Below are 21,890 nucleotides of genomic sequence, written 5' to 3'. Positions count from 1 at the left end.
TGTATTTGTTCTATTTTCAGTGTTCCAGTGTAAAATTCAGCTTACAGTCCAGTTTAAGAAAACACATCAAAATGTCGTACACTTTAATAAGTACAGATAATATTTACAGTATTTACACCCGAACACAGGACTAACTTTGTCATCACTACTGCATACTGTTATAGATTAGGAAGTATTTACATTGTGAATAAGACCATATGTTGATTCTGAAAGACAAAAAAAGAAGAAAAAAAAAAAGATACGCAATAAATTCAAGTAGGCGTGCCTTGATACATACTAGTCTTACTATAGAGGTATGCAAAAAACACTTCACAGGTGGATCATGGTCTGAAACTCTGAACTTTTGTTTTTTTCTTTTTGTTTTAAATACACTCCTCGGGCGTACAATATCAGTCAGTATCAAACACAAACTATACAAGTTCATTTGTTTTCACACAACACAGTCTACCTGTGGGGATTTTTTTTTTTTTTTTTTTTTTTTTTTAAGATTAAAACCATTGGTTTCCTCCTCCAAAGCTTTAAACATTCATGTTTGGTCGTCAGCCTTCAGTGGAAGTAAATGCAAGACGGAGGATGTGGTCTGGCGGCCTGGAGAACACACACACACACCGCATCGCAGACCTTTTAGAGTTGCTGTTTTGTTTTCTTTTAACCATCTTTCTCTCAACACTGTCAGCTATCTATCAAAGTAAAAATACCATTAAAAAAAAAAGTGTTTTCTTTAAGAAAAGCATTCACGGTCTGAACTCATATTCACATGTAATAATACATTTTGTCCAATCCGTGTGAGGGACACACACGGCGTCCCCGACACCGCCGACACAGGATCCTCCACCCGCCTCTGTAGCTTACGTCGCTTGTATTACACTACTCCCTTACGACCGGGAAAGGAAAAAGAGAAAGCTGCACCCCACCGCCGCAGAGTCTCAGCCCCGCGTTTTGTGATTGCTGGTGGTTTTTTTTTTTTTGTACACGACGCCCTCGCTCGCCCTCCTTCGCGCGTCTCTCCCGCTCGCGTTCGTTCTAGCTGACGGCGGCGGCGCTCTCCCTCCGCCCCTGCTTCTTCAGCAGCTGGATGCGGTTGTGGACGTAGAACTTGATGGCCCTCCAGTCCCGCTGGTTGCTCACCAGCAGGGGGCAGAGTTCCAGGCAGCGCTCGCAGTCCGCCTTGGCGGGCACCCGCAGCTCCATCAGGTTCCTCTTCAGGTGGGTCTCCACGGCGACGCGCTCCGCCTCCGACCAGGGGCGCTTCAGCACGCCGCGCTTACCTGCCGCACACATCACGGGGAGTTATCACACGCGATCACGCAACGCAACGCTGCGCGGCGCCGGACGACGGCGGGTCACCTGATTTGGGCGGGATGGTTCTCCTCTTGTGGACGTTTGGTATCGATGGGGGGGCGGCCGGCGACGGGGCGCAGGCCTTCTTCTTCCGCGGGGGCCGGCCCGGGCCTTTCTTTTTCACCACGGGCTCCGGCTTCTCCTTCACCTCCTCTTTCTCCCTCTCTGCCTCGGAATCCTCCGAGAAGGAGTCGGCCGAGTTCCCAGACATCACTTTGAAGGACGAGAGACGACAAGACGAAGTTAGACTCAGAACTGGAAATAAACTCATGGAAGTAAAATGCCGTGAAATGATTGAGTTTTATTTCCATTTAATTTAAACGTCTGAAACGGTGGAACCTTGGATTAAAATCTGTGTTTACACTTATCACTTGTGATAACAGACCTGTTGGGATATTTATGGAAGGTTGAACCCTGCAATTTGCACACCTGGTGCAGAAACTGAGCCATTTTGATAAGCAAGTCTCCATACAGCACAACACTAATATAATAATCTGTTAAACCTGAGTGGCACGTCTTGTGGCTTCCTGCGTTTCTGTTTCAAGGTGTCTGTGAAAAATTTCTCTGCAGTCTGGTGAATGTTTTCACACACGGTTTACACATTAGGTCTGCACTTTCTGTGAATAATAGTGAATCATTAATGAAGAAACGAGGTGGGAGAAGCCAGGAGGAGGCTTCTGGTGAGAGAATGGAAAAACAAGCCAGGGCTGTTCCAACATCTATGCAAATACACCTCCATGACAATCGACGTGCGGCGGATGTTTCCTCACCGTCCAGCTCGAGGCAGATGTGCTGAAGGCTCATCCCTCGGAAAAGCACGCCCTCCCTCTCCCCGTACAGGATGACGCGGCCGACCCGGCCCATCAGGGCCGGGTCCCGGATGATGCCGGAGCAGTTCTGGGTCACGTGGTACTCGTTCTCCAGGAAGTCCTCCAGCCGCTTGGTGGCAGCGCCCTGGCCCTCGCACTCGTCCAGCAGCAGCAGCTGCGTCAGGATGGCCACCTGCCGCCGCACGCGTGTCGCCGTCAGCGCGCCGGCGTTCTTCGCCCCGCTGGACCTCGCCAGGTTCCTCAGCAGGTCCGTGCCCCGCAGCGGGGTGGCGGGGGAGTGGTAGGGCCGGGAGAAGACGTACGGGCTCTCGGGGTCCACGCCCACGTTGGGGCTGGTCCGCAGCAGCAGGTCCAGGCAGGACTCGCAGTGCGGCGGCAGGATGAGCGGCTGGACGCGGCCGCGCTTGCCCAGGACGCCGGCGCGCGGCAGCTGGCACAGGACCTGGCGCTCGAACGGCGACAGCAGGGCCTCGATGCCGGAGGCGGGGTTGGAGGCGGCGCCCGGCTGCGGGGTGACGCGGCTGCGGTAGTCCTGGATGGTGAGCTTGGCCACCTCGCACTCCCGGTGCCGGTTGTAGAGGATGAGCAGGGAGAGGCTGGAGTGGCAGAGCAGCCGCCAGGCCTCGGCCGAGTGCGGCGAGCGGCTCAGCGACTGGTAGGCGGAGTGCTGCTGGCGCCGCAGGTACAGGACCAGGCAGGACAGGGACGACAGCAGCGGCGAGATGTGGTGCCTCGGCGGGCTGGAAGCCACAGAGAAACACATTTCAGACATCAGACTAAACTACAAACCGTTTTTTAAAAGATCGACACACACCTCTCCGTCTCTCCATTCTTCTCCTCCGGCGCTTCGTCCTCGCCGTCGGCGCTCAGCTCCAGATCCTCCTCGGGGTCGATGTCCGGCTCCGGCGTGGGAGGCGGAGCCAGCTCCTCCTGGTTTCTTGCGCTCTCCACCTCCACCTTCGGCGGCTCTTCGTGCTTCTCTTTCTTCATCCTCCGACCCCTCTTTGGTGTTGACGGCGGAGGCGGCGACGGGCTCTTCACGCGCGCCGCCATCGGGGACGCCGGGAGTTTGGAGGGCGCCAGCGGTAGGCTGGGTCCCTTCTTGGCGGCGGTGGCGGCGGCGGCAGCGGGCTGAGTCGAAGTCGGGGACGGCGAGAGCGAGAGGGAGAAGGAGACGCTGCCGGTGCTGGAGCGGGTGGCGGGCGACTCCCGCTCTCTGGCGAAGAGCGAGGGCGGGGCGGGGTTGGAGGGCGAGGGCTGCGGCACGGCGAAGGAGTGGCCGTGGGGGGCGGAGGACGAGGAGGAGGGGTGGGGGTGCGCGGCGCTGCCGTTGGAGGGGTTCTGCGTGTGGAGGTGGGCCATCTCCATGGCGGTGCGGACCTCTGGCTGGTTGGCGTGGTGCTTCTCCAGGTGGCGCGCCAGCGAGCGGTAGTGGCGGCCGCAGTACGGGCAGTGCTGCCGCCGGCTCACCGTGGCGCCGCTGGAGCTGCCGATGTTTATGTTGATGTTATTGTTTATGTTCGTGGTGGGCGGAGCCAGCGAGCCCACCGAGGGCTGCGGCTGTGACCGGCCCGGCGGCGGAACGGAGGCGGGGCGGGAGAAGGAGGAGCAGGGGCGCCCGGGGCCCCGGGAGGAGGTGGGCGCGCTCTTCTTCTTGGAGTTGACCGCCGCGGGGATCTTGCGCTTCTTGCGGCGGCGGAGCATGCGGCCCCTCATCTCCTCCATCTCCTCCTCTTCGTCGTCGTCGTCATCGTCGTCGTCCTCCTCCTCCTCGTCTTCCTCCCGGTCCGAGTCGCTGGGCTCGGAGTGGGTGAGCGGCGAGGACGAGGGCGACAGCGACCAGGAGGGGGTCAGGTAATCCGAGACGGAGAGGGACAGCGGGTGGGGGCCACCGTCTTCCTCCTGGTCGGAAAGAAAACATCAAGTCAGAGCCTCTGCATTATTGGCATTTTTACCTTTTAAGTCTTTCTGCATTTCCTACCCACAACATCCAGATGCTAATAGGGCCTGTCCCATTCACAAATTGCAATATTCTTATTTTGTAACAGCTCCTCTGTTTGCAAACTGTTGCTGGAAACTAAAGAGCGATGCCTTCAGGTCATAAGTGAGCGAAAACGTTCTGCTTTTTAACATGACGAGCAAGTCTGGACGAGCGCCAGGTATAATAACAGCCCGGTGTGAGAATTAATTACATGTTGTTGTTTCTTTATCGTCAAAATTAACGGTTAAAAGCGGGTTTGATTTACAATAAATTCGAAGGTTTCAAGTGACACATGTCATTTAATAAATGTAACCTTCAAATTAGCATCCAGGATTGAGATGAGTGTCGCTTAATGCAATCTGAGGCATCAAGAACTGTTCTTTCAGCGTTCCCGGCTCACCATGGCGTTCTCGCCCCAGTCCGTCAGGCTGTAGTCCACCGTGATCTCCTCCCCTTTGACGATGTCTCGTATGGCGATGACGACCAGCCGCACCTGAGTCCCGCAGTGGACTTCTCGGATCCGGCAGTTGGGGGGCGGGTGGAAGAGCACGGGTCCCCCGACGCCGCTCGCCCCGTCCTCCCCCAGCTCGGGCACGCTGAGGGCCAGAGGCTGACGTTAGCGCCGGAGGCTCGGCTCGGCGAAACTGTGAGGACGGTTCTTACCAGAGCTGAGTGGGATCGGGCAGGTAGTAGGGGCTGCCGGGCGGGGGGAGGCGGTCTTCTGCCCCCTCTGCGTACTGCCCATCACCTGATACAGAGGAACAAGTGTCAATCCAGCATCTCTTTGCCGATTTATCATGAAAAACCAGCCTTATGTTTGAAAGATGGAAAGTGCAACGTGATAAGACTGTTTTCCATAAGCATGAGAGTAGATAAATACACCAACACCAGGTGGAAGGAGGCCTTTAAGTGTGTTTTTTCATATATACCAGGGCTGTAGCTGTGCTCCGACATGCTCTCCTCCTCCTCATCTTCTGTTACGTACGCTCGGTCGCACACCTTCACGGGCGTCCCCTTCCTTTTTCTCCCACATACGCGGCTGTGCAAAGAAAACCAGGGCTCCGTTTAGCACAATGACACACTGAGACGAGACAGCGGCGGGGATTGTCTTTCCGTAAATACTCCGGTGGAAGGCGGCCAAAAACGAGCCGAGCGTTTGTACCTGCGCGACGGCCGCACTTCAGTCTGTTTGCAAAAAAAATGTTTCGCACATTTGGGTGGCTCACGCACAGCAATGAGGGCATGAACTACTGAGGCAGACAGCAGCGAGGGGGCTGGAACTGCTGTTTATCGACTTAGGAAACTATTTGAAGTCTTTGATTTGATGGCTTTTAAGTGTTATCCTGGATACAAGTTTAACCCTTTAATACCTCACCTCTCTGCTGGCACATGTTCGTGTTTTTTGAAGGGTCATTTTTAAAGACAGAAAAGCAATCGCAAAGAAATGTGTGCAAATATCCTGATGAGTTAAGTCGAGTGTTCAAACACGTTTGATGTGATTACAATGAACCGCGGTGCAGTACTGCGGTACATTTGAGTCAGTATAACCGCCCCTTTGTTTTGATTGAAGTTTTTATACCAAAGAGGCTGTCTTGTGACTGATGTGCACAACAGAGAAATCCCAGGACAGGCTTTTTTTTTTCTTCTTCTGATAATCTAAGAAGGAGTTCACAGCTGGCAAGAAACACAACCAAAATGATCCAGTGTGCATTGTTTTGCATTCAGCCGAGCAGGCGGCGTTGTTGTGGAAGTTGCGTCACCGAATATACGTCTCAACAGCTGTGAAACATGTGGTTTGTTTACATATTTCAAGCTGAGGTTAAAAGCGCAAGTTTGAATGCAAATCAAACCAGACTGAACCCTGATTCGGGGATTTTCTCCTCCCTTGAGTTTGCAGTCAAATCATAAGTGTAAACACCACTCAAACTTTTCAATACAGGAGTTAAAAATGTACACTTGTGTTTGAATATCTTGAGTGTTGTTTTTCTTCTTCAAAACACATCTCACTGACTTTACAGTTGGTCTGATCTCTTTCATCTCTGCACAATAACCGGTGTATCAGTCGAGAGATGAACACAGATTATCCAAGATTATCATCACTGAACAGATAGGCCGAAAGATAAATCAGACCAAGACCAGACCAGATTTTCTGGGCAAAGGAGTTGTGATTTGATCAACTGTAAATACAACAGGTATGTATTTATTTTCTAATTGATTTGTGATGATAATTCCAAACAAATGTAATGGATAGAAACTCCAGATCACAGTACAGTTCACTGAGAGAGTAGCCAGATTGTGTTTTGATTGTGGTGTGTTGGTTTGTTTACTCATCAACACCACAATAAACAAGTCGTGGTGAGGCTGAGGAGACTCTGTTAACCGATCCCAATGTTTCTGATTTCCATGAATGCCTGCCGGGAGACATCACACATCGTTTCATGACTGATCAAAACCTAAAATGACCCTGAGGACACCAGAAAGTGTCAGCGGCTAATTTAAACCATTTTCTTCGTGGTGATGTGTGCAGTACTGAGATAGAAATCGACTTGACGCTTTTAAATGTCACCAGTGTGTAGGCAACATTTGCTGTATGTATAATAAACATGTGTTTGGGGGGGGATTTCAGCAGCAGTGCTATGATTCCTGCTGGGTGCGATGCTAGCGTCCAGGCTAAAGCACCGCTAGCCTGCTAGCTTCCAGCGGCTAACGCTGTTACTCGTGTCCCGTCAAAACATCAAGAATAACCGGCTGCAGGTTCACCGCGGGACGGGCGCGTGCGGAGGGAGGCTCCGCCTCGCCGGACCCGGCCGCCGCCGCCCGGAATCGAACACACAAAAAAGGACAGTTTTTACTGCAAACGTTTTAACGCTGCGCTCACGCACGCGTAGAAAAGGCTTTTTAACAGTGTGTGACTCCACCGACGCGCGCGCACACACACCGTCTGGCGGTGGCGGCGGCGGCCGCGTTTCGCCCGCTAACCCCCCTCCCCCGGTGAGGGCGACACTCACCCCCGCGGCGGCGGCGGCTTGCTCCCATCCCCGTCGCTGTCGAGGGTCGGTGGCTCCCGGTAGTCAAAAGGCGAGCGTACATTCTCCGCCATTAGGGCTGCCTTCCCTACCTCTGGCGCTCCGGTAGGTGCACAACGCGCATGTGCGGCGCAGCATCCTTGGGGGCTCTTTTGGTAAAATGGGGTGCACCCACCTCTACACACACACTCACACACACACGCACACACATCAGCAGCTACTTCACCAAGCAGTGGCGACCTTTTATCAAGATGCTTGGTTCTTTGCGTGCACGTGAGGAAATGCTGCAAAAAAAAAAATCCATCCACCATGTGCACAGCTGCATCACGGGAGAGGTCACCAGTCCATCACAGGACAAACACTCTCACGAGGGGCAACTTAGGTCAACAGCATGCAGGTTTTTTTTATACTACAGTAGGAAGTCTGCACACGTGGGGAGAACATGCAAACTCCACACAGAAAGAGGATTTGAATCCACTGATCTCTTGAGGTCTCTGCACAATAAATCAGCCACCATGTGTGCTCATGAAACTAAAAGGATTAAAACCATAAATTGTACTGTTTTACAGCAGATTGGAGCTCAATCACTCAGAATGTAAAGGAACTCCCAACACGACCCGCAATTTTTCTGCAAACATAAATTCCACATCAAAGTTATTCACATCTCACACAGTGAAGTCAATCTTTTAAAGCGAGAGAGCGATCATAATTCTTATGCATGAATTTCATCGTAAAACACTGCTTTTAGTATCCTGCACTTACGGAAAATAACAAGAGAATCCATCCATCACCTCTACACCCTGGACAGATCCCTCGCCATCACTCACAGAGTACATGTCTTTGGAGGAGACCCGGATACTCACAGAAGCATCATTGCAGCGTTTTGCATGTTCTCCCTGTGCGTATATGAGCTTTCTCCATGTATTCTGACTTGATGATAATAAAGAGATCTATCCATTCAGCTTCCAGACCACTTTTCCAATTCGGGGTCATCTCAGGTCAGTTTGGATTGCAGTACAAATGTAAGTGTAAGTACTTTATTAATTACATTGTAACTATTCAGTCATACTGCCAATAGCAGGGATTTGCTTATGTCTGAGGCATAATCCTCATAAAAAGAGTGAAAGTATGAATGCACTGCTTCATTTTGAATCAATGTTTCAAAGAAATAATGAACCAAAAGAAGCATTAAAAAATGAGTATATAAAAGTGAATCATAGAGATTCCTATCAAGATTCAAATGGTCTTGTTTTATACAGTTCAGTTATTGTTTTACAGCCTAAAACTGTTGACTCTATATTACATGAATAAATTATAAGCAATCTGAGTATTCACCTTGTCATATTGAATACATACAAATGTACACACAATGTTAGAAACATAAACGTATAGGCTACAGTGCACAAATGGTATTTAAGTGTTGATTCAAACTGGTCAGGAGGGGCACGAGGTGGTAAAGCGGTGCCAGATGAAGTCTGCGAAAAAAATTCATGCTCCAACTCAAATTTTTCGGGAAAAAAAGAGGCAAAATGTCAATGAAACAGGGTTACAATATAATTTATTCTTCAATGCACATCAAGTTATTCATCACAGAGATAAAATAAAGCATGACATTTAGTGCTTGCTTTATGTGGAAGTCACAGCTCTACCACTCGGTGAGTATAGATATATATATATTTATATAAATATGGTGTCTCAGGCATTCAACACTACAGTGAAGTTCTTGTGGCGCAGAGCGTTCGATGCTGCTGGCTGCAGACAGTACATGTAACCTACTGATCCGATATCAGTTTAATTCTGTGGCTCTCTCAACGGAAACGGCGCGCTAACCACCGAGCTAATAGTTCACGACACATTCAAGTATAACATCAGGAGAGAACTACGTGACCGGAGCAGCAAAACATGAACACTGGGTCGTCACACACACACACACCGTGCTAACCCAGGAACGGGACAGGCATTCAGTCGACACATAATGCGATCGGACAGAGAAATACTGAAATATGTTTGATATAATGTACATCAAAAGCTAGGAGACCTATTAAAATAGTATATGAACACATTCAGCTGCACATCAGTCACAGTTTATCAGTCTTGGGTTTTTGGCTATATTCTAGCAGTTAGTAGATTTTGATTGGAGTGTTAACAGCAGGTAATCGTCACTTAAATAAAATAAATTACACAGTGCATTAAAAAAAAACAAAACATTTTCTAACAGTCTAATCGCTGTCACTTCACTTCACAAAGCAAACCAAACTGCACAGGCCAAACGTCTGGTCATTATTCTTTTATCATGGAAATTGCAACTGCGGCAAACGGGAGCACTTTGCTGTGGAAATACCGATGCCTGCTTTGCTTTGTTAAAAGGAGCTTAGTAGCGATTTTTAGCTAAGCCGCACGTTTTCAAACCCGGCGTGTTCACAGAGTTCACTTTTTATTTTCAATCTGGAATCTGTAAGAAGGGGAACGCTGGCTGTTAGTGTCAAGTTCACTTGTCGGGGCTGCTGGAATGAATTGGAAGGGACTCAGATCTCCTCTGTTCCTTCTCTCTCTTTGTGCAGGACGTGGAGCGTCTGCGCCGCGTGGTCGGCCCAGTGGATCAGCTCCAGTAGCACTCGGAAGGTCCACAGTTTGAGACCGAACGCTCCCCCGGCGCCGTCGGTCTCCTGCACATCGGGGACACAGTTCACATCATTTAGCGTTTTGAATTCTTCCTTATCTAACCATATTTTCTGCTTTCTTAAGACTAATACTGTTTTTATATCTTTATTCTATGACTGGTCCATATTTTCTCAACTCATACGGTCCTAACAGCGATCAAAGACTAACGATCCGTCATCTTTTATTGGTACGGTGAATAATTAGTCATGTTTATGAAGTCATCATGGCCGCTCCCCTGGGGCACACGGTGGTGCAGTGGTTAACCCCTCCAACCGAAGATTGAAGTGTGAGGATCCAGTCTCTCTCTCTGCATGAGGGAGCTTTGGTTTCCTTCCACAGTCCAAAAAACATGTTTCAAGGGAACAGAGTTGGCGTGAAGAAAGAAAGCCTCGTCATTGAGCGCTTTAAAGGTTTTGTTCTTGACTTTTCCCTCCAAGCCCATTAAGCTCCACAAGTGTTGCATCTGAAATAATGACGTTAATATTAAAGGTCACATCATGCACAACCTCTGTCGTCCCAGTGACAAATGATTTCAAGACAAAATGTGCTCGCATGAGGAGCTGCGCCTTAAAATAACTTGATGGAAAACAGAAACTAAAGGTAGGACAGCGAGCAAGCTCTGCTCCAAACACCTGTGCTGTTATAAAGTGAACCCGATCAGAGTGCTGCTGTTTATATTGTCTGATGAATATTTTATAATTTCACAAAGTCATACATGATCACATTCTGCAGTTTTCTGCCATCATTCCTTCCTGGAATTGGTTGCAGCAACAGTGTTGATCTTGACCTGACTAACAGGTTTGAATTCTTCATATTTTTGAAGGCTAATTGTCTGCTCCTCCATGGTAATACCACGAATATCTGGGTTTGTGAATCCAGATCAGAGACAGATATCCCAGGTATGTTAATCCCACTTGGTAGTTCACGCCTCTGGTGTCCCATGTTCAAGGTAACCTGATGCGTGCTCCCCCCCCCAGTGGGATTGAGCTTTCCAGCATGCAAGCAAGGAAACACCGGACGCTTCCATGCTTACTCTGCAGCACAGAAAAATGATTCCAATCATATAGGACATGTCAGCGAGTGTCGTCTGAGCTTAAAGAGACACATTAAGAGTCCTGGAAGATGTTCTATTCTAAAGACGACAGAGTCTGTTTGAATTATACGACGAGAGAAGATTTGAAGTCAGCCTTCATCGGCAGAATTTCAATCATCCATCTTCTACACTGCTTGATATTGATCATGGGTAAAGGCAGGATGCAGCCTGGACACACCATCAGTCCAGCACAGGACAAACACAGAGACCGACAGTCCCACACACACTCACACCTGTGGGTCACTGAACCCCAAATGCATGATTTTGGACTGAAGAAGACCTACACATGCACAGGAAGCATGCGCAAACTCCAGAGTGGTGCTCCGAGCCCAATCGGAGCTCAGTCAGAAACATTCTCACTGCGCAGTGAGAGTGCTAACCACTGCACCACCGTTCCACTGAGAATGCTCCTACTTTCCAACACTTCTTCCCTCCTGCCTGGACTTGTGTACCGCACCGTATATCTTTGATCTATTGTTGCCGTTTTAACCTCACGGGATTGTTTTGGATCAGACTAATCTCAGATTTATTAGTCATATCCATTTCATGGCATTAGTCGGGGAATAAAGAGATTAGATTCACCCACATTAAAGCTTTAGGATTTCCATTTAATGCTCATGCTATTCAGACATAATCGAGGGCTGTCAGGTTGGAAATACGACACTAATTTGGTTCATGGTGTCACAATAAATGTGTGCAGTGCAAACATGGAGGTGTTAAAATTAGATTTCATCCATTTTGGAAGGATTACCTGCTTTCACCAATATAAAAAAAGCCTACTAATCACGACAGATACTTAACCTCGACACACTGGTGATCAGGAGTAACTTCCAGGGTCACGTCGTCGGTCTCCACCAAGGCTTTGGTGGTGCGGAGCAAGTACTCCAGCCGGGCTCGGACAGTCTTCCTCATGTCCCCGTAGTCGCCTTCCAACTCGCCCCACTCCTCCTCCTCCTTCAGGATGAGACAGTGGAGCAGTCCCAGGCACTGCCGCAGCGCCAGGTGCAGCAGCTGCACCCGCTCCTCCGCACTGGGCTCCTCCTGGTCCGAGGACAGGGACACCATGCGCCCTCCGTCCGGGGTGTGGTCCGCCAGGAAGGTCTCCCTCTCTTTCTGGAAAGCCAGGAAAAGTCAAGAGGATGAGGGGAAGAGACGACTTTGTCCATTCGGTGTTCTTAGGTGCCTCTGATCTTGCACTTGTCCCTGTTAATCTCACTTTAGTTCAAACACTTAAGTGACAACAATATTGATGATATTGATCATTTAAAAAGCTTTCCCTGAATGGATGATGAGGCACAAAAACATGACAGAAAGGGGGGGGGGGAGAGAAAAATCCAATACACTCTGTCCATTAGGTACCTCTGGGAAATGAGAGGGGGGTGGAGAGGGGTGTGTGTGTGTGCGTGTGTGTGTGTGTGTGTGTGTGTGTGGGGGGGGGGGGGGGGGGGGGGGGGGTCTTTTAATGTGATTACACTCTGCACCACAGCATCCCCATTAAAAACACTCTAGTGCTCAATAGCGAATGTTAAACTGTAGTAAAATAAATGTGATTCAAACGCGACAGGTAGCTAGCTAGGTGCAGAGCAGTCCGCCACGGATAACGGGGGGAAAGAGAGGAGAGCGTCCCACCGCCCGGCGGCTCCGCTCGTAACTCACGTATAGCTGGAGCAGACGGGTGCATTCGTGGTGCAGGAGCCGGGCGAGAGCCACCGCACTGCCCGTCCGAGACCGGCCCGCCGCCGGCGCGTCCGGCTCGGTGATCCGCTGCTCGTCCTGCTCTGCCATTAGCGCTCAGCCCTAAACCGTCCCCCCGCCTCGGTCGAGCCCAGCTCGTGAACTCTGGCAGGAAAACAAAAAAACAAACGAAAAAAAAGAAGAGAAAGAAAGAAAAAAGCTGCTCCTCTTATTTCGTCCTCGGCGGGATGTTCCCGGTTGTTTCGGCGGAGCGGGAGGTCCTCGGAGCGGCCGTTACCGGAGCGTGTTTGTGTCGGCGTTCATGTCGGCGTGCGTTCAGCCGGAGGGGGATTTAATTGGTTCCGCAGGCAACAGGGGAGTTTTTTTTTTTTTTTTTTTAGGGGGGACGCACACGAGGCCCTCCCCAACGTCAGCGCGCGACCCACCCATCCGTCCCCACAGAGTCCAAACTGTGTTTACCGGAGAGCTGGGATGGAAAACCACCAGGAGTTTACCGTGGAAACATGCCCTGACCGAACTCCAGAGAAACGCAAAAAAAATGTTAAAGAAAAAAAAAAAACTCACACAGTTAAAAAAAAAAAGAAGCAAAACCATTAATTTTATGAATTAATTTTTTTTATGTGGGAGGAAATGCACCATCCCTAATAATCACTTTACGGACTCAAAACTTAATAATGATGATAATAATAATAATAATAATAATAATAATAATAATAATAATAATAATAATAATAATATACTTACTGTTGTGGATTTTGTGGAGACAGAGCCAAAGATGAGCGGTCAGGGTTTCGACACTGCTGCACAAGAAGGTTTTATTGAGGATTGCAAAGGAGTCAGCTGACTGAGAGGAAAGGAACTCTTGCAGAGACAATAGCCATGAGACTATAGTACCTGTTGTGTCTCAGATAACAGTTTATGTCTCCTTTCGATGTAAGCCAAAGCAGCGTGACCTTCCCACAGTTTCTTGGGGAATTTCAAAATATCCCATGTGAATTCCATACTCATACCTATGCACACAAATATGGACCACTTATGTAGCTTCTCCTAAGAGTCTGGGTTGGATTTATGGATCTCTCTTCATCTTCCTCATTTGCATGAGTGGGTGGGTTTTCTAAAGGTTCTCTGCTTCCTTAGACCATTTTTACTGTTTTGTTAATCAGAAATCCTATACCAGTGCAGCACTGTGTGTAGAGAGGGTGAGAGTATTCCTGTGGAATTTGTTGATTCTTCCACTCTACCACATGTCTGTACTCTCTGCATTTTCCCACAATCCAGCAGTTGCCATCTGAGGCCAATTGGTGGCTCTAAATAACTCATAGGTGTGAATTCATAGGTGTGAAAGTGTGAGGTTGTGTCTCTCTGCACAAGTGATCAGTGTTCAGTGTAAGTCGAGTAGAATCTGTTTCAGTAACTCCCAACTCTGAGTGAGATAAAGCTGCATGAGGTGGATGGAAGTATTTTTTTAGTCTACATTAATCAAACTTTATTTGTATAGCACTTTTCATATTCCTAAAAAGCAGTGTAAAGTGCTAAACAGTAAAATCACTCATAAAAACAAAAAACAAAACAGCACCATCAATCGGGTTCGCCACATCATATCAATCATTTGTTAAAGTAACCACCCATCTGGCTTGTTTGACATTTTAAAAATAGTTTCAAACAGTTTTAAGTAAAGTACAGAAAAAAAACTATTTTAAATCATATTTGAATTTCATTCATTTCATGAAATTTCATTCATCGAAAAAGTTTTTTGTTTGTTTTTAACTTATAGCTTGTAAGAAATTCTTCCATGGGGAAATATGGCCCATGGTTTGATTCTCAGCTGGGGGTTTTTTTCTGTTGAATTTGTTTAAATATGTACAACTGCTCTATGAAGTAACTTGAAACTAACATACCTCTATCTAACCTTATCATTAATGCAATACCACTTTGAACCACCAGATGGTGTCACTGTAAAATATAACAGTAAACAGTGAATCCCTCAAATTATTCAGTAACAATACACAAAGCAGGCACCTACTAAGATTTAAATTCAAAGCTTTACAGACTGAGCCAGTATTTCAGGTTCTGAAATAGAACTACCCTAAAAACTCAAAGAGATCATCTGTAAACCAGATATAATTCGGGGAGATAGTTAAATAGAAAACCACTTGTTTGTTCAGAAAGTTGACTGGTAACTGGACTATATTTACACTACTTTGTCTCACGTGGTGATTAAAACCAGAAAGAGGTCCTCATGAGATGTTAAGCATGATGAATGAGCAGTTTAATAGGTTTTTGCATAGATTATCAAGATTTTAATGATGATTTTGTTATAAAGTGTTCTTATTTTCACTTTATGTTACACTGACTGATACAGCCCTGATCTGAATAAAGTTTAGTTGCTGTAATTGTAATGGTAATGAGTTATTCCGGAAAATATTGTAATGAATTGTGGTCACAAAAATCAAAACTGGGCTGCAAGGCTACATACTGGATAAATGAAAATCAACAACAAATGCCTCTAATGAAATGATAAAATACTCACAACATCCCATTTATTTGAAGTTAAATAAGGGATAAAGAGATTCACAAATCATAGCATCCTGCTTTCGTTTAAATTTTAAAAATGAGCAATTGTACATAAAAATACCATAATATGTTTCAATAAGGTACCTGAGAGACTGGGTGAAAAAACAGGTTTTCCATGGTGAAATATAAATACTTTAATGAGATAATCTGAAAACAGGCTGTTAAATAAAGATTATAACCTCAGTCACTGTCGATTTTATATCACAGCATTGCTTTTTAACAAATCTTTTTGACATATATACTTGAATATAATACAACTGACTTCATAACAGTGACAAACCAAAGACATGTAGACAGTCTGCTCTGAGTAGCTAAAGTTACATTTTGTGCAGTTGAGAACAAAACTTTCCAACATCTGGAAGAGCCCTGAGAGTGAGCGTGTCGATACTACATGATGCACCTCTATTAAGTAAATGATTAAGTGGTTCAATAAGGGAATGTAAGCTGTGTTAAAAAAAAAAAAAAAAACACTCCCTGATATAAAGTAGCTTTGCTGCATTTTACGTGACTCCTGTGATGAAATGAACAAAAACTTTCATTACTTCAAATTTCAACATCACCTTAGCATTTTTGTTGTTCCCTGAAACAAAATGTAGTATATAATTCTATTTCAGTTCATTCTGTGGCTGTATATCAAAGTATTTCACTATCAGAGGATCAGTCTCTCTCCCTCCTGCTCCCAAACAATGGCGTCATTTTCCTTCCTCCTCTCTTCGCTCCCCTCCCACAGAAGGTCCCCTGCGTGCCGAGGATCTTGGCCCACCATGACCCCGTCCCACGGCACGGCCTCCCCGGGTGTCTGCGTGCCCTCTGAGGGTGAGACCGGGGAGAGCTGGGTGAGCCCGGGAGGGTCGGAGTAAAGGTGAGCCGGCGGGGCGGCAGCGAGCTGCTGGCTCGCCACCTGCAAGGGCGATTGGAGGAACTGCTCCTGTGGGGCAAAAGGCAGCGCCACCTGCTGCAGGGGAGCGAGCGTGCATTCCGAGTCTTTCTGCAGCTCCTGGCTCTCCTGGCTGACCGGCCGGGCGACCGAAGCGCTTATTACCAAGCCGCCGTTCGCCGCCATGGCTTCAGCTATGAGCACCTTGGGGTGGATCTTTGCCTTGTGGGCAACAACGGAGTCCTTCTTCTCAAACTTCTTCCCACAGATCGAGCAAGGGAACTGGTAGGAAGCTTCCACATCGTGTTTCTTCATGTGCCAGTTCAAAGACGCCTTCTGACGGCAGGTGAAGCCGCAGATCTCACACCTGCCACAAGGTGGAGACAAAACACAAGTTTCAATCCAGATGAGCGGTTCTCAGTAAAATCAACCTCATGAAGGGCATAGGAGAGGGCTAATACACAGTGTACTGTCTGATCAATACAGTCTGGAGCACGCCGATGAAGGTTTTCTGAGATGAAGTTGTGCATGGGAAACAGATTACACTGTGTTTGATCAGCTTTAAACGATTTGCTTTACTGTTTTTTTAGCAAAATATGACGATAATAAATTAACTAAAACCAAAGTGATGAGGAAGGTGTTTGGCAAAGTATTTCCATTTACAATCAAGAGTTTAAAATAGAACAATATAACATGAAGAGTCAAGTTGACTGTTGTTTACACAGTTGTGTCTGATATGCTCATTTATTTTTCTAATATTGGGTGTAATGCAGTGGCGGATCGTGCATTTCACATTAAGGCCTTCAGAACAGATCCGCCTGAACCAATCCACCTCTCAATAACTATTTTGTCTACAAAAAAAATCTTATTATGCAGATATGCACATAAAGAGTTGTTGCACAGCAGATAGATACTTGTGCAGCCAGAATAAATGCCTTTGCTGAAGTGCACAATTCTCCTACTACATCTGTGCACATACAATGAGCATCAACAACTTAATAAAACAGCAATATTATTTAGGAAAAGAGGAACATTTTACTCACCAAAATCCCGATTATTTGAAAACAAAATACATCCTCCTTTCCTTCCTCAAAAAGAGTTCAATTGCTCTGTCATACAGATTATCCGTGCGTTTCAGTCCCATAAAGCCAGGGCTGAAAGTCCAGCTTGCCCTGTGGTATTTCTGGCATAAGTTTTATTTCTCTTCAGGGCTTCTTCTTCTTCTTCTTTGGAATAATTGAGGTAGGCGACCAACAACTTAGGTGCATACCGCCCCCTACTGTATCTCTTGGTGAATGTAAATCAGAGGGCCTGGATATGCTGTTTTTAGAAGCTAGAAGGCGCTGAGTCGCCAACTCGAAATCTGATTGGTTGAAGCAACTGTCTGATTGGTTGAAGCAGCTGTCTGTTTGACGCTTCACTTTACTTCACTGCGCCATCGGGAACGGATAGCGAAGGCCTCGGGCAGATTTCTTTGACCCTAGCAACAGATGATGCCTGAAATCTGATTGGTTAAATTATTAAATATGAAAAAAACATGTCTGGAAGCAGCGCAACCTCGGGAAAACTATGAAAGGAACTGGAACATACCGTTTGGAATCATTTATTAATTATTTATGGGCAAAATATAATTTACATCAATCTGTAATTCAGATAATTTTTAGGGCAGCAGAGAAGGCTTTGCAGGCCCTGACGGCCCACCACTGGTGTAATGTGTGATTCCCGATTTCTGTTTGAGGAAAAACTAACGTCATTTCAGTTTAAATAAACACTTGTGGGAAACATTATGTCAATTCATTGTCAGAAAGTATCGGTGTGTGATCAATTTTTTGGAATCAGGAACCAAAGCCTGTCTCAAAGAGTTTCTTTGTTTCCTTTTATCAAATTGCTTCCTTGTCTCTTAAGTATGACGGAACTCTTGTGATTTCCACTCACTGTATTGGCTTCTCTCCGGTGTGAATCATCCTGTGCACAGCCAGGTTGTACGAGCTCTTGAACGCGCGGGCGCAGTACTCACAGATGTAATCCCTCTGATCTGAAGGCAGATGACAAGAGTGTATTGATTCAATAAGGAAGTACAAAGACTTGCAGTTTCAGATTACTCTTTGGTATGATGTACGTCAATTCAACTCAAGCAGCTCTGAACGCTCATCCTGCAATACAAGCAGAAGCACTGGGTTGATAAAGAGCCAAAATAAATAAATAAATCACCTGTGTGGTGTTTAGCATGGCGCAGCAGCTGCTTCTGCAGACGGAACAAGCGGCCACACGACGGATGGTCACACACGTACCTCTTCTTCAGCAGGTGCTGGTATTTAATATGATGCTACAGTAGAAAGATCAGAGGAGTAGGTTTAGATAGTTCAATTGTGTGCTACATCCTCAATTTTCTCTCCAACTGCTCATGGCTAAGTTTCCTTTTCATGAAGACAAGCCGTTCAGATAAATATGAACTCGCATGACTTTAGTGTAAGCATCCCAAAAAAACGTAAACCAGATGTGATAAATATAGGGAGAGTTTTCAAAGTGTACTGTTGCATTAATCAAAATGTCTCCACCCCTGACCCGACTTGTTGAAACGACAAGTGACGAAAAAGGTCAAAGAGCTGTCCATCAAACTGACGGATTTAGTTCCAGAATGTCAATCTGTTAAAGACGCCTTTACTAAAAACAGCAAGAACGTCACGCGCCGGTGCTCCTCATTGTTAGGACCCGACAGAGTGACGCACCTGCAGGTAGCGTGGGTGTGCCAGGATCGTCCCGCAGCCTTCCATTTCACAGCGGACGTACTGAACCGGTGGCTTTTGTCTGTGAGGACACAGAGAAAAAATGGTTACCATGTTCACAAAACACAAACAATGGAAAGAAAGAGCACGGAAAATGCTTGGTCACCTTCGTTTTGGCTGCCGAGGAGCTTTATCATCTCGCTGGTTTCGCCTAAAAGAATAGAAATTTAATGTGAATTTCAGTTTTACCTTAATTCAATCAAGCTAGCTCGGATTCACTGATTAAAAAAAAACAAACCAAAAAAAGGTTGTACTAATGGAAAGTAGGTTACTATGAGAAGCATGTTGGCATATTTTAAATACTGTGAATGATGAGTGACGGATGATAAACGCAGCAGGCTGCTTTAACCCTGTTCAGGCACTGGGAGATAAATCACACTGCTGCTGCTTCAAAATGTTATTTGAACACTTTCAACATTTCTCGGTGTAAGAGGCGCTTACATTTATTAAGGATAACCATCAAACTCACGATCATACAGTGTGCTTACTTCCTGTTTGTCTGTGCGTTATCACCCACTGCATCCTCACTTTGCACTACAGCCTGGGGGCTGCCCTCTTTCTCAGTGCGCTTTTCTTCCTCCTCCTGGTCAGACTCCTCTTTCTTGACCTCCGTTTGTGGTAATGACGCGCGACACCTCGACTTTCCACTGTGGAGGTGAAGAGAATCACATCATTTACAAGTGAAGCAAGCATTCGTGTGTAGATGGGTGCATTACATACTAGAAACTGACCAAAACAGCACAAATTTAATTATTTATAGTAACAATTTTGTCAAAGAGGGATGTTTTTCTCACTGGACTTATCAATGAGGGTTTTAAAACATTTCCACATCTCATTCATTGATATCACATAACAATTTATTGTCTTATCTGCAACAAACATTGGTCCCAGGCTGTCTACTTTCACTCATTATTATATGTACTGTGATTGAATATGTTGTCATAGTTTATCAGACCTTTGAAGATATAGCCTTAATCAGGGGATTTTGTGCAGTAAAAAGAGCAAACGCTGTTTTTTTCCTAGCAGAGGCACATCAGTGTTTATGTCAAAATGGGGGAACTTGAAAGTGTCATGTTTTGTTAGTGTTTACCTTGATTCGATCTCGCTAAATTCTAGTACTGTCATTTTCTCTTCATTTTCTTACTCACTTTTCATTATTTCCTTCTGCACCATGGACATCCTCTCCCTTACATACAAAGGCAAAGTGCACATTAATTTATCATCAATGCAAAGGCATTTTTCATTATTTGAGAATTCTTCTAGGAAAAGCTACCACGCAGTGAAGCTGCTGTCTCCGTCTCACTCTTGAATGTCACTGGTGTTGTGGCTAAGGATTTGCAGAGAGATCTCCCTTCATCTTTTCTACTTTTGGACCGCTTTGGCCTGATAACCTGTGTGGATGCTGGGGAAGTCAGCGTGCACATGCATTAGTGGCAGATTTGTGATGCCATGGAGCAAAGTGTATGATGAAGTGGTTTCTTACTGTTTTTGCCCCTGGGTTTCTTTTTCTCAACTCTGTGGATGAATCAGACCAGAATGAGGGGCATGAGAGCAAAAGCTTCCAACCTGATGTGAGTGTGGTGTGTATGAGACCTCGTGACCCTATAGCTTTAAGAAACCCTCGTCATTTACAAATCCGACAAGTACTTCCCCCTGCAGAGCAACTCTTCTCCTGTTATTACAAGCCCTTCCAGTAAGGAATGCAGTTATGTTATCGCACGAGTCATGCAGAATGCCTGACGTGCTTGTGGGCATGCACCTACTGCGTGACAGGTGCCTTTCCGCTGCGTGATCCTGCAGTCCCTCCACCGCAGCGAGGGCTTTTCTTGCGAGTGGCGTCCTGTGAGTCATTGCCCCCGTCGGGTACAACTGTCCTGGCTCGTAAAACACGTTTAGCGCCAGACTGGGAGGCGCAGGAGACAGCGGGGGTCACCGCAGTTCTCAACCGCCTTCGACTTCCTCTCCTCCCGCTGGACGCGTCAGTCCAGTCCGGGGATGAGTTGACGGCCGCCGTGTTGTCAACACGCACAGCTGAAAGCTCCTTCCCCCCAGAGTCCATGCTGCTTTGGACCGCTGTTCCCCGTGTAGACTTTAATCATTAGCTGAGGCAATGTAGGTATTAATATAGACAGTCTAACGAAGCAGGCCCAAACCGGACCAAGATCAACGAGTCTGGCTAAAAGTCAGTCTCCCAGCATCAGAAGCATTCACCATTCACATCGTTTTAGTTGGAAAAGTTATATTCCAAGAGGAACGTCATTATACAAGCGCAACGCTTTATTTATTACTTCTTAAAGCTGTAGCAAACCTCAAGTCTGACCGACGGGACGCGTCTCCTTTAAGAGCGGCAAAGCGCGTATGAAAATAATCATCTAGTTTGGACTCGATACTATCCATACTCACGCATACGAGCAAGGGATTCTGGGAACTGTAGTTATAATAACGTTGACTAAATTCTTCTAAATTCGAATAGAATAGAATAGAATAGAATAGAATAGAATAGAATAGAATAGAATAGAAATACTTTATTGTTCCCAGATGGAAATTAATTACAGCGTTGCTCAACACAGAATAAATAGAAGTTAAAATATCGATAAAATAAAAATAACAAGTTCCAAGTCTGGAAGGTGACTGGTATGAGCATAGAAGAATGATTTTAACAGGAAAAACTCAATAAACACCTTTAAGTAAAGCTTTAAACCACAGGTACTTTTCTTATAGTGCTCGATGCAAACTGCAGGTGTGGCTCCATCAGAGCTGGAAGGCACATTATGCAATAAAAGGCTGAGTGGACCCTGGCCTTCAGGGGGCGCTATGAAACCGTGAGAAAAAAAAAATCCAACTTCAACTTCTACTTAAACTGTTAAAACTCACATTGATCTAAATGAAAAGCAAAGCCCTGTTAATATCAATTCACATCATAAAACCAAAGAAGCACTTCCGGATATATATATTTTTTTTAAATCACATATAGTTTTTTTATATTGCAGATGCAACTATATATCTAGTTGTGTTTCAGTTGTTTG

At 46.3% G+C, this 21,890-nt stretch overlaps 3 protein-coding genes across 3 annotated transcripts; all 3 read right to left on the bottom strand.

The window, feature by feature from the left end:
* Positions 1 to 66: 66 nt before the first annotated feature.
* Positions 67 to 7,334, bottom strand: LOC115409865 (uncharacterized). The gene is made up of 8 exons (XM_030121157.1): positions 7,161 to 7,334; positions 5,082 to 5,191; positions 4,816 to 4,900; positions 4,553 to 4,748; positions 2,986 to 4,073; positions 2,112 to 2,911; positions 1,348 to 1,554; positions 67 to 1,268 (listed from the first exon to the last, which is right to left on the bottom strand). The coding sequence occupies exons 1-8, from the start codon at positions 7,250 to 7,252 to the stop codon at positions 1,024 to 1,026; spliced, it is 2,823 nt and encodes a 940-aa protein (XP_029977017.1). The 5' UTR covers positions 7,253 to 7,334; the 3' UTR covers positions 67 to 1,023.
* Positions 7,335 to 8,725: 1,391 nt separating this feature from the next.
* On the bottom strand, positions 8,726 to 12,959 carry LOC115385908 (ciliary neurotrophic factor-like). The gene is made up of 3 exons (XM_030087993.1): positions 12,589 to 12,959; positions 11,734 to 12,045; positions 8,726 to 9,844 (listed from the first exon to the last, which is right to left on the bottom strand). The coding sequence occupies exons 1-3, from the start codon at positions 12,715 to 12,717 to the stop codon at positions 9,704 to 9,706; spliced, it is 582 nt and encodes a 193-aa protein (XP_029943853.1). The 5' UTR covers positions 12,718 to 12,959; the 3' UTR covers positions 8,726 to 9,703.
* Positions 12,960 to 15,047: 2,088 nt separating this feature from the next.
* LOC115385907 (E3 ubiquitin-protein ligase ZFP91-like) lies at positions 15,048 to 21,201 on the bottom strand. Its single transcript, XM_030087992.1, has 7 exons — positions 20,628 to 21,201; positions 19,353 to 19,511; positions 18,971 to 19,015; positions 18,808 to 18,886; positions 18,290 to 18,404; positions 18,014 to 18,113; positions 15,048 to 16,445 (listed from the first exon to the last, which is right to left on the bottom strand). The coding sequence occupies exons 1-7, from the start codon at positions 20,921 to 20,923 to the stop codon at positions 15,851 to 15,853; spliced, it is 1,389 nt and encodes a 462-aa protein (XP_029943852.1). The 5' UTR covers positions 20,924 to 21,201; the 3' UTR covers positions 15,048 to 15,850.
* Between the last annotated feature and the right edge of the window lie 689 nt (positions 21,202 to 21,890).

Source organism: Salarias fasciatus, chromosome 3 (genome assembly GCF_902148845.1).
Source record: "Salarias fasciatus chromosome 3, fSalaFa1.1, whole genome shotgun sequence".
NCBI classification, from domain to species: domain Eukaryota; kingdom Metazoa; phylum Chordata; class Actinopteri; order Blenniiformes; family Blenniidae; genus Salarias; species Salarias fasciatus.
This window is presented reverse-complemented; position numbering and strand designations above follow the sequence as displayed.